The 12001-nt window shown below is 46.9% G+C and overlaps 1 protein-coding gene across 1 annotated transcript; it reads right to left on the reverse strand.

Annotated features, from left to right (window-relative positions):
- Positions 1-485: 485 nt before the first annotated feature.
- On the reverse strand, positions 486-1424 carry LOC136991894 (olfactory receptor 4S2-like; the record flags this gene model as incomplete). Its single annotated transcript, XM_067295388.1, has 1 exon — positions 486-1424. A coding segment is annotated over exon 1 (924 nt), but the record flags the coding sequence as incomplete, so codon positions are not given.
- Between the last annotated feature and the right edge of the window lie 10577 nt (positions 1425-12001).

Raw genomic sequence — 12001 nt, forward strand, 5'->3', positions numbered from 1 at the left:
AAAAGGGGAAGAAAGCCTTTGGTACAATTGCTTCCAGCAGCAGGGGACCTTGAAGGTCTTGCAGACACCTTGGGCCATCGTTTCCTAGCAGAGCAGACTGCAGAGTAGATGGAGTTTGTCTGACGGAAAGTTTACACCTGGGAGAGCTCGGACTAATGGGATGCTCTGCCTGCAACACATTTTAATATTTTTGATAGCATTCATTTCTTTATTTGCTGGTGTCTCAGCAGTGCTTGGAAGCCCCAGTCCTGGGCCTGTGCTATTCAAAAAGAGAACATAAAGGGAATCCCTGCTAGTCACAGAGTTTACAATGCCATTCCAATCAAAACATGAACTTTCAGTGTCTTCCTAATTACTGCAACAGCTAAAACCAAGCTTTTCTTCAAAAGGGAGCTTTCAGTAAATTTTCCAAAATGGAATTATAGTGAGAGAGACTTGATTTTCTCAGCTCCTGAGAAAATGTTACCACAGTTCTACACCTCACCCTTTTCACTCCAGACTTTTCTATTCCATAGTTTTCTCATGGCACTTTTCATCTCCTCATTTCTCAGTGTGTAGATGAGTGGGTTCAGCATGGGCGTGATGACAGTGTAAAAGACAGCTACGCTCTTGTCCTCTGAGAAACTGCTGGATGGGCGTATGTAGGTGAATGTGCATGGCCCAAAGAAGAGAATCACCACAGTAATGTGGGACCCACAGGTGGAGAGGGCTTTGTACCGCGCTTCGGACGTTCGCCTTCTCAAGGAAAACAAAATTACAATGTAGGAAATGACAAGTATGAAGAAAGAGACCAAACAAATCATTCCAGTATTGGCAACAACAATGACGCCCACAACATAGGTGTCTGTACAGGCCAGTTGTAGTAGGGGATGGACTTCACAGAAGTAGTGGTCAATTTTGTTGGGGCCGCAAAAAGGGAGGCTAACGGTTATGAGGGTCTGCACCAGGGAGTGCACAAAGCCCCCCACCCATGAACCCATCACCATCCAGCCACACACACGCCTGGTCATGAGGGTGGTGTAGTGCAGGGGTCTGCATATGGCAAAGTAGCGATCATAGGCCATCATTGTGAGGATGAAGATCTCAGCGCTGCCGAAGAAATGTAACCCAAATAGCTGTGCCATGCAACCCACAAAGGAAATGGTTTTCTTCTCAACAAGGAAGTCAGCAATCATTTTGGGAGCTGTGACAGAAGAGAGGCAAATATCTGCAATGGACAGGTGGCAGAGAAAGAAATACATGGGGGAGTTCAGACGTTGACTGCTAACTACAGTGACAACGATGAGCAGATTTCCTGCCACAGTAACACTATAGAAGAACAAAAACACCACAAAACATATTTTCTGCACCCCTTGGTTCTTTGAAAGGCCCAGGAGAATGAATTCCTTCACACTGCTTACATTCTCCATGTTGATCAGTCGGGTGCCAATATGCAATATACAGCTTATACCCCTGGGAAAACAAAGACAGACACATGATTCATCAGCATTTTTTTCATTATTAATAATGAGTTCTATTTCAGAAGTAGATACAAACCAAGAAAGATATAGCATTAGTATTAAGCTTATGAAGTGTTTAGTTTCTGTCATGTATTTTTTTTTAACGGCTATTTAATTCTCCACAGTACAAAGCTTCTGCCATGGCTTTGGTGGCACGGAGATAGGTGCACTCTGTGATATGTTCCTTAATCCTGGTCCTCCAGGATTTTGAAGGACTGGCTCCATGGCTGGTAGCCTTCCATGCACTAAGGACACAGCCAGAGTGTTCACCTTGGGCACTACAAGGCAGATAATGCAGTATGTTTGCCCTCAGGGTAGACAAAGTCCCTCACAGCAATCTTTGTAAAATGGGTGTCTTTAAGAATACCTGGAAATATTGCTCAGAATGATGATTTGCTTTATAAGTACACGTGATCTTTGAATTCTTGTTTAGAAGGGAAATGTAACCACATGCAGAGAAAAGAACTCTCTTGTGTATATACATTTGGAAACGTAAATATGAAATGTCACAGGCTGAAAAATGAGTTCTGGGAAGGTTATCTATCATGGAGGGAAAAAAATTGCACATATGACTTAATGGAGTATTTGACATTGTTCTAACTGTCAGCATTGTTTCTATCAGAGGAAGGAAGAATGAAAGACTCTTGTGAGATCTTCTGTCCCAGCACTGTACTGATTTTGCCTAGTGTGATTTTTGATACGCTCTGCGTGATCCTTTCAAGGGTTAACTTAGCTTAATGAAGCTAATCTAACTAAACTCCTTCAACAGCCAGTATAAGTCTGATTCATAGGCTGATTCAGAATGACTGAATTAGGGTCCTTTGCAGAACCATTTTTCCTCCATTCACTATGAGGAGCTTAAGCAAATTAGCACCACCAGCTTAGAATGACCCTCAGAGAATAATCCCTTTTGGTGCCTGAAAGTAGCTCAGAGCTTTCTGTAATGCCATCCACCTGTTTTAGGTTATGGCTGAGCTCCTTGTCCCTAGGCATTTCTACATCCATACAGTTTCTCATTCGAGACAAGGTCACATTCCAGCATAAACATGGGACTTCTTTGGTTCACCCTGTGTTCCAGCTACAACCCATCGAGCATTACGTGTCACTAATAAATGAGTAGCCCACATCTTTAGAAAGAGTGTAACGTTTCTAGCTTGCCATTATGCACCCAGACCACCAGAGTTCCTTTGGCAAAGAAGTCTGGGAACCACCAGATGAAACTCTTCACAGAGAGTTTAAGGTCAGCCAAAAGCAGGCACTCTTTTAATAAAAATATCCACTGTATGGGCTTCCTTCTAGGATCAAAACATTCCCCGTCAGCTGGTGTTAAAATGCACCATTTTAAGTCCTGCAGAATTACATCACAACCAGGTCTTCTCATTTGTCTTGGTGATCTGTGAGCAAATCTGCGTAATGATTCAGTTAAGCCAAGTTATCTACCAACTACTTCCATCTGCAGCATAATCAGAAACTCTCGTGCAGGCACAAAGGGATCAAGCATCCACAGGAAACACTGAAACTGAGAAAACCCAAGATTACTTTCAAACCCACAAAGTGAAGCCGAGAGAGGAAGTGGGCAAAGTTAGGGACTTTTCCTATGCTTACAGTTGTACTTACGCTAGATGAAAGTTTTTCAAGCAGAAGGGTAAAATTTACATGGATGGTTCCTTTTCAGATATTTCTACAAGGAAAAGGATCTGTAAGAACAATGTGAGGTCAGTTTCTCCCTTGTCTTACCAAGTCGTGATCCTTTCTACCCCTCTTCCTTCTACTGAGCAACGACGTAGACTTCTCAACAAAATAAATGACAGGGATGAAATGGGCACACCTTTATGGCTGTGCAGTACCCAGACGAAAAGAAATAGCTGGGCTCCATCCAAGCCAGAGCATCACTGGAAGCATACCACAGCAATCGCAGGGCCATATTTAGGCAGTCAGAAAGCAGTGACCAAGAGAGAAATGGTCAGGGGAAACTATATGCCTGAATACCAGCAGGTGGCAAATTCCTGAGCTAGAAACAAGGTGTGCATCTACAAAAGGACCGATTCACAATTCAGACAGCTCGGCTATGTGTCTTGCTTGACAAGGTCCTTTCCATCACCACCAAACTGCATTTAACAAACTACCCATCTGTCTGATCTCATCTCATCGACTTAAGTCATGTAGGCACCTGTACCTAAGCTAGGCATATTACACCTGACCAGTCTACTTGTAGATGTGATGAATCATGTGCTGCAGGTACCCGTTTCTAGACCGTTGACTCCAAGAGGCTTACTAGAATGACTAATTCAGTAGAGGATTGCCACCAGTTATGGCTTATCTCTTCAAGTGCCTTTGCAGGGGTAGACCTGAGCTATATGACATAATGCAATCAGCTGCAAAATAAAATGAATCTCATGTGTACTCTTAACATCTCAAAAAGGGTGAGAAATTGCACCATCTCCTTACTGCATGCATTCTTGCCTAAAATCTCAGGTGGTTATGGGAAACAAAAGAATAATATCGAAGCAATCGAATCTGCGGCTGTAGAACTAGCTCTGTATATGATTCTAGCCAAAGATAACTAGAGACAGTTGATAACTTCAGTGGAAGTTCCTTTCTGTATTTTCACATTTGTTCAAGAAGAAAGGAAAAGGAAAAGGAAGAGGAAAGAAAAGCGAGCAAACAAAGCGAAGGAAAGCGAGAAGCCAGAGAAGCTGCAAAACTTACCTCGCCTGTGTTTAGAGATCTAATTTTTTGTGTAAGGGCTGTACAACTTTATCTCCTCAACTTCTGTCTCTCCTGGTATGAATGTGTTAGAGCACAGCACCTTTAAAGAACATAGAATGGCTTCTGGAAAGCTTCCAAAACTTGCTTAGGAGGTGGCTGTTAGTGTATAATCCAGTCCCATCTAATGTATTACTTGCTTTCGTGTGTCACAAGTGTATCTTGATGTTTCCTGCCTGTGTGAGAAGTGGTTTAATAGGCTGTGTGGATGATGTGACCTGGGTGTGTTGAAGGATGCTTTCATACCCCAGCAGCTGCAAAAAGGGCTGAGAAGAAAACCGTTTAAGTACCAATCTTTAACCCTCTCCCAGGAAATCTTCCACCCGAAGGGCTCTTGGGGCTGGAGGAGGGAGGGGTGGAGGCTTCGTGAAGGGAAGGCGTGAAAGAAAGGGGCAAAGGAGGAGAATGAGTTCTGTCTTGACTGAAAAGTTTAAGTAAATATATTTTAAAGAAACAGTTGTCAGTCAGTGCTTTTCTAATGATATCACAAAGGCATTTCAGGGTTTCTCCATAAGAAATAACAGTCAAAGGAGTAGCTGAGTATTCAACTGGACAAGCATATGCATGGACCTATGCAGTTAACGCTTCTCGGAGTTCTTCCTTACTCCAAGCTGATAGTTTTATGGATTTCCCATGTGTAAAGGGCCATTAGGTCCACTGCTCTGGCTTCCTAGCATTGTGAATGCTAAAACTGTCCATTTGTAATCTAGATATTTTCTCTCCTTTTTTCACTTCTGTGTATTCCAAAAAACATGTAAAAGAGAAATCTTCATTAAAGGAAAAAAAGAAAGAAACCTCAAGCTGTAGGAAGAGTCACCATCCTCCAGGGATGGTCAAGAATTCCTATCACAGGAGTCTTTTAAGGACAGGTTGGGCTCATTTCTCTCAGGAGTGGTTACGATGAAGTTTTTATAGGGACAGAAGATGTCCTGGGTGACCTCTTGATGACCCTCCAAGTCCTATCTCACCAGAAATTTCATCACTGGAAATCCAGTGAATAAAGCCTCTTTGCAAGAATTTGCATGTTCTAACAGAGGTCAGTGAATTACCAAGTCAGTCAAAAAAATCCTTCATTTACGAACTGGGAAACTGAGGGAGGAAGTCACCTATTTAATGCCAATGGAAGTCAGCGAGTTTAACCCTGACTTAGTCACTCTAGGCTCTTCTGCGGAAAAAAATGAATGTCTCTGGAGGCAGATGCATCTGATCTACCTCAGAACTGTTTTTAGGATGCGATTAGGTGTGAAATAGACATCTAGCTTTTAAACAAAATAACTTAGGGCGGACGAATCTCACTGTCATGACGGGCCCCATCTTTCTTAACCTGAGCAGCTGCAGTCAAAGGTGAACCTATGAAATGAAACAAACGAAGCAAATAGACATGCTGATTTATAGCAGCATATCATCTCAACCAAGGCCCAAGTCAAATTCATCGTTTCTCTCAACTCTACTGTGTATTTGTAGCTTATGCCTCATGGATGTCAGGAAAGACATTGTCTCAGCTACTGTCCTTTCCTTTGTTTTGCTGAAATTTCTGGAAATGTGGAATGGCCTGATAGCAACATAGTTAATGTCTCCATCTCCTCTGCACAGAATGCCAGCGATCTCCACAGTGAAAACAGAAATCCTACAATTAATGAGAATAAATACTGGTAAAGAAATGTCTTGGTGAAAATAGTCCCCTAACTTAAATGTCCTTTTACTGTCGCCTGGAGTCTTGGGCAGCTTAATGAGGGTTAACAGTAGTCACTGCAGGAAACAAGAGTATTGGGTAGGAAGGTAAACAAAGTCTTACAGTCTTTGGGAAAGGAAGAGGAGCAACAGATGACAGAAGCCAGAGATCAGGCCAATAGCATCTGGCCTGCCAACCTAGTATGAGTCAGCCTGCCACTTTCTGTACCCAGTGGCACACATGGCAGCAACTTGGCTAGCATCACATTCATGTCCTTTTGTTTCCCTAGCCAAATGGACTACCAGAGGTGACTTGATGCACAAGTCCAAATGAAGAATTGCTGCTACCTCCTGCTGCAAAATAATTCCCCATAGGGCTGTGCTTAGTGCCCGCAAAGGAGAAAGGTGTTTTCTCCATTTTCATTCCACTTACCTTGGCACCTGGCTCTGGACACCACTATGGCAGCAGGTCATGCTTGGGGAGCTGTGATTTGGACAAGGAGGGACTGTGCATGGTGAGATGAATGAGGTTTTGCAGCTGGATAGTGAATACTGGCAAGGGGTTTGTTGACAGAGCCATGGTGAATGTGTGTTGTGAATTTGATGATGGGCAGGATGGGGACAAGGCACAGTGTGGAGGGAAGTTGTGAAACTTGAAATGGATGCTACATGGCCAGCGACTGTGTTCATGGAGTTTGTGAAATCAGAAGTGCCCGAGGTGTGGTGAGGGACTGTGCTGAAAGATCGTATGAAGTGGCAGGTAATACTGTGGGTGCTAAGCTGTGTTGAAAGACCTTGTGACATCAGAAGCAGACATTGTGTATTGAAGGGTAACACTAGGAGAGGTTGCAAAATTGTGGCTGCTGAGGTGTCATAAGGCTGGCTACAGAGTTCAAGGAGACCCTACAGTAGAACAGGTAATGTGAGGTAGTAGGGGACAATGTGTGGTGACAGCCTGTGTTGGGAGAGGTTTTGCGGTCAGAAGAGGACACTCGGTAGTGATGAATGTGCTAAGGGAGGTTCTGCAGTGACAGTGGACCCTTGGGGAATGAGAAGCTGTGTTGAGGGAGGTTGTGAAATCAGCAGCAGGCATTAGGGAAGAGGACTGACCATTTCTCAATCTGTGTGACCCTGAGCAGCAGTAGGCCATCTTCTGCCAGGTCTATGAAAATAGAGCTGCTCATGGATGCAGCTGGGAAGCAAAGCATCAGTGCAAGAGTCAAGCTATAACTTTGGACAGACAGTTCTTGTGTTCTTTATATCGTGAGACTGTCTGAAGAAGGGAGAAGTAGTGAAAAAGCATTACTATTGCATGCCAAACATTGGTAAATTCCCATTTTTGATGGTCCCTGGCTCATCTCTCTGGGACAGCAGCACCAACCCGGTCGTTTACTTCCTCTTCAGGAGCAACCGTCACCACCGGCTCCATGGCTCTGGGAAAGTCACCTTCCAACAAGCGTTTGCAGAGAAAGCAACGTGCGGAGAAGGAAGCCAAGTGCCCAGAGACACTGCTGCAGAGACTGCTGTATAAATCCCTGCTGGCGAGGAGGTGTGGGAGGGTGGGGCAGCCTGCAGAGGGGACTGAGGGGAGGTGGGCAGCAGTGCTCAGCCCCCAGCGGAGCCAGGGCATCTCTACTGTGGTGGGAGCAGCTCAGCTGGTGACGTGCCCCTTCCGAGCAGGGCTGTGCTGGGGACCAGGGAGCTGGGTGAGAGCGATCCTTGTCTGCACACCATGCCAGGGCCTCTTCTCATTACGTGGTTCCCCTTGTGGAAGGGGACATGGTGCACAGAGCATGGCTATGCAGAGTGCGGGGAGGAAGAGTGACCCAGGATGTTGGGCATGTCTTTGGGACCCTGAACCTTACAGGGAGTCTTTTCCCTCACTTTGACTTGAGGCCAAGCCTGCAGGACTCCAGGGCATTCTGGCAGCTCCTGGGAGGCCACTCTCAGCAGGGATGAGTTTCATCCTGGCTGTTTTGGGCTTGTATAGAAACATCCTTCAGGCCTGAACACCTAGGGGACCGTTCAGCTGGTGCCACGGCTGCTCTGGTCAACACACAGGGGTCCTGGAGTGATGCGTGGTGCTTCTGTGTGTGTAGAAAGAGCACCAATTCCTCACCTACACCCTGAGCCTCTCCATCGCTGTCCCCAGAGGACATCTCAACTCATCTCTCCCAGCTTTCGCCCAAGATGGCCATCTCCAGATGAGTTAGTTGCCCTAGGCTGCCTGTACAGGCAGTGGAGAGAAAGGTGCTTGTAAGGAGCTTTTCCCTTCCCTATGTGGCTGCAGCACACAGCTCCTGCTGAGCCATCAGCCACCCTCCTGTCCCTCTGCCAAATCTCTTCCCCACCACCGTCTCGCCCCACGCTGGGGATGCCTCGCTCCCCTTACGCAGTGCCATGCAAGGCCTCTCACCCTAGTGCTTCTGAGAAAGCTTTCAGCTCCCAGCCACAGCACCTTATCTCACTGTCTTCCCAGTAGCTGCTGTGAGGGTCACCTCTCTTCCTGGCACTGGCACTTGCCTGTTGCTGCAGGGCTGAAAGGGCATTTCTCTGCCTCTCCATCCAGCTCTCCAGACTTTCTATTTGTTTTTTGGTTTTTTTGGCTCCTGCCCTCAATCCTTCCCTCCTTTGTTTCTCCATTACTCTCCTTCTGGGTTGGCTGGTGCATGGATCGAATTAACACTAAAACAGTTTGTGAGCAAATGAAGGGCTGGATTTAAAAGGAATGGATCTAAATCTGATTTTTTGAAATTAAGTTGAGGGCAGAGAAAGAAGGGAAAATGTCCGCACCAGAACATTCAAAGAACTAACAGGGGTCAAAACTTTTCTTTTTTGTTCATTTTAATTCTATGGGGTAACAGTATTCCTGAAGCCATTTCACAGAATCACAGAATGGTTGAGGTTGGAAGGGACCTCTGGAGATCATCTAGTCCCACCCCCCTGCCCAAGCAGGGTCACCTAGAGCAGTTGCCCAAGATCGCGTCCAGGCGTGTTTTGAATATCTCCAGAGAAGCAGACTCCACAACCTCTCTGGGCAACCTGTTCCAGTGCTCTGTCACCCTCACAGCGAAGAAGTTTTTCCTCATGTTCAGATGGAAGTGTCTGTGTTTCAGTTTGTGCCCGTTGCCTCGTGTCCTGTTGCTGGGCGCCACTGAAAAGAGTCTGGCTCCATCTTCTTGATACCCTCCCTTCAGATACTTGTACAAGTTAATAAGATCTCCTCTCAGCCTTCTCTTCTCCAAGCTAAACAGTCCCAGCTCTCTCAGCCTTTCCTCATAAGAGAGATGCTCCAGTCCCCTAATCATCTCTGTAGCCCTTCGCTGCACTTGCTCCAGTAGTGCCACATCCCTCTTGTACTGGGGAGCCCAGAACTGGACACAGTCCTCCAGATGGGGCCTCACCAGGGCTGAGGAGAGTGGGAAAATCACCTCCCTCAGCCTGCTGGCAACACTCTTCCTGATGCACCCCAGCATACCATTGGCCTTCTTGGCCACAAGGGCACATTGCTGCCTCATGCTTAACTTGGTGTCCACCAGCACTCCCAGGTCCTTCTCCACAGAGCTGCTTTCCAGCAGGTCAGCCCCCAACCTGTCCTGGTGCATGGGGTTATTCCTCCCTAGGTGCAGGACCCTGCACTTCCCTCTGTTGAACTTCATGAGGTTCCTCTCTGCCCACCTCTCCAGCCTCTCCAGGTCTCTCTGAATGGCAGCACAGCCCTCTGGGGTATCCACCACTCCTCCCAGTTTTGTATCCTCAGCAAACTTGCTGAGGGTGCACTCTGTCCCTTCATCCAGGTCACTGATGAAGAAGTTGAACACTACTGGACCCAGTCCTGACCCCTGGGGGACACCACTAGCTACAGGCCTCCAACTAGACTCCACACCACTGATCACAACTTTCTGAGCTCTGCCATTCAGCCAGTTCTCAATCCACCTCACTGTCCACTCATCTAGCCCACACTTCCTGAGCTTACCTATGAAGATGCTATGGGAGACAGTGTCGAAAGCCTTCCTCAAGTCAAGGGAGACAACATCCACTGCTCTCCCCTCATCTACCCAGCCAGTCATTCCATCACAGAAGGCTATCGGATTGGTTAAGCATGATTTCCCCTTGGCGAAGACATGCTGACTACTCCTGATCACTTTCTTGTCCTCCACATGCTTGGAGATGGCCTCCAGGATGAGCTGCTCCATCACCTTTCCAGGGATGCAGGTGAGGCTGACTGGCCTGTAGTTGCCTGAGTCCTCCTTCTTGCCCTTTTGGAAGACTGGGGTGATACTGGCTTTCTTCCAGTCCTCAGGTACCTCTCCTGTTCTCCATGACCAGAAGTCTTCCTTCCTCCAGACTTTCTCTCTTGCCTCCAGGGTCTGGGGTTCCTGAGGGCTGGCCTGAGCAGGAAAGACTGAAGCAAAGGCGGCATTCAGTAACTCTGCCTTCTCTGCATCCTTCGTCACCAGGGCACCCTCCCCATTCAGCAAAAGGCCCACATTTTCCCTAGTCTTCCTCTTGCTACTGATGTCTTTGAAGAAGCCCTTCTTGTTGTCCTTGACATCTCTTGCCAGGTTTAATTCCAAATGGGCCTTAGCCTTCCTTGTCGCATCCCTGCATACTCTGACAACGTTCCTATATTCCTCCCAAGTGGCCTGTCCCCCTTTCCACTTTCTGTATGCTTCCTCCTTCTGGTTGAGTTTTGCCAGGAGCTCCTTGCTCATCCATGCAGGTCTCCTGCCCCCTTTGCTTGACTTTCTACTCATAGGGAAGCACCGTTCTTGAGCCTGGAGGAAGTGATGTTTGAATATTAACCAGCTCTCTTGAACGCCCCTTCCTTCTAGGGCCCTAACCCATGGCATTCCTCCAAGTAGGTCCCTGAAGAGGCCAAAGTTTGCTCTCCTCAAGTCCAGGGTTGCGATCCTACTTAGTGCCCTGCCTCCTCCTCGCAGGATCCTGCACTCCACCATCTCATGGTCACTGCAGCCAAGGCTGCCCCCGACCTTCACATCTTCCACCAGTCCTTCTTTGTTTGTTAGTACGAGGTCCAGCAGCACACACCTCTCCTTGTTGGCTCCTCCACCACCTGTGTCAAGAAGTTGTCACCAATGCTCTGCAGGAACCTCTGGGACTGTTTGTGCCTAGCTGTGTTGTCCTTCCAGCAGATATCAGGGTGGTTGAAGTCCCCCATGAGAACCAGGGCCTGGGATCATGAGACTACTTCCAGCTGTCTGTAGAAGGCCTCATCGACTTCCTCATCCTGATCAGGTGGCCTGTAGTAAACACCCACAGCAGTGTCACCCATGCTAGCCTGCCCTTTAATCCTTACCCATAAGCTCTCGACTCGCTCTTCATCCACCCTTAGGCACAGCTCAATACATTCCAGTTGCTCTCTCACATAAAGAGCAACTCCACCACCTTGCTGTCCTGGTCTGTCTTTCCTAAAAAGCACGTAGCCATCCATGACAGCATTCCAGTCATGCGAGCTATCCCACTAGTTCAAAGAACTAACAGGGGTCAAAGCTTCTCTTTTTTGTTTGTTTTAATTCTACGGAGTAACAGTATTCCTGAAGCCATTTCATGTCAGTTAACAAGGTTTGGAGAAGCCCTTTGACAGTTGATTATAATATTGTTTTAGCAGAGATTTCACTAGAAACCATGAGACCTCTCTGCTGTCCTCCTTCTATATCCACTTGTTCTTTCAGCTCCACTGACTGCATTTCCTGGATCTCCGTGGTTGTAGTGGGATCCTAGGCACCTGGCACACCTACACTGTGAGGACCCAAAGTCCGGTGACCTAAATCCTACCCTTAGCTTTTACCAAGACTAAAGATAAATCCTTCCCACCCTAAATACTTTACATTTATTTTATCTCTAAATGACGTTTTCTTGAACAATACGAGAGAAGAGAAAATGACCATAACTAGTAGAAGTGTTGCTGTGTCTTGTGATAGTCTCAGGGGGGACCTGTAGGTTTAGGTAATACCTCTGCATCTTGCTGGAGCTCACACAAATGCAGTTCACAGGAAAGCCTGGCTCTTGTGTGGACCAAGGCAGCCGTAAGAAGCTGTGAC

This window comes from Apteryx mantelli, chromosome 4 (assembly GCF_036417845.1).
Source record: "Apteryx mantelli isolate bAptMan1 chromosome 4, bAptMan1.hap1, whole genome shotgun sequence".
In the NCBI taxonomy this organism is placed as follows: Eukaryota; Metazoa; Chordata; class Aves; order Apterygiformes; family Apterygidae; genus Apteryx; species Apteryx mantelli.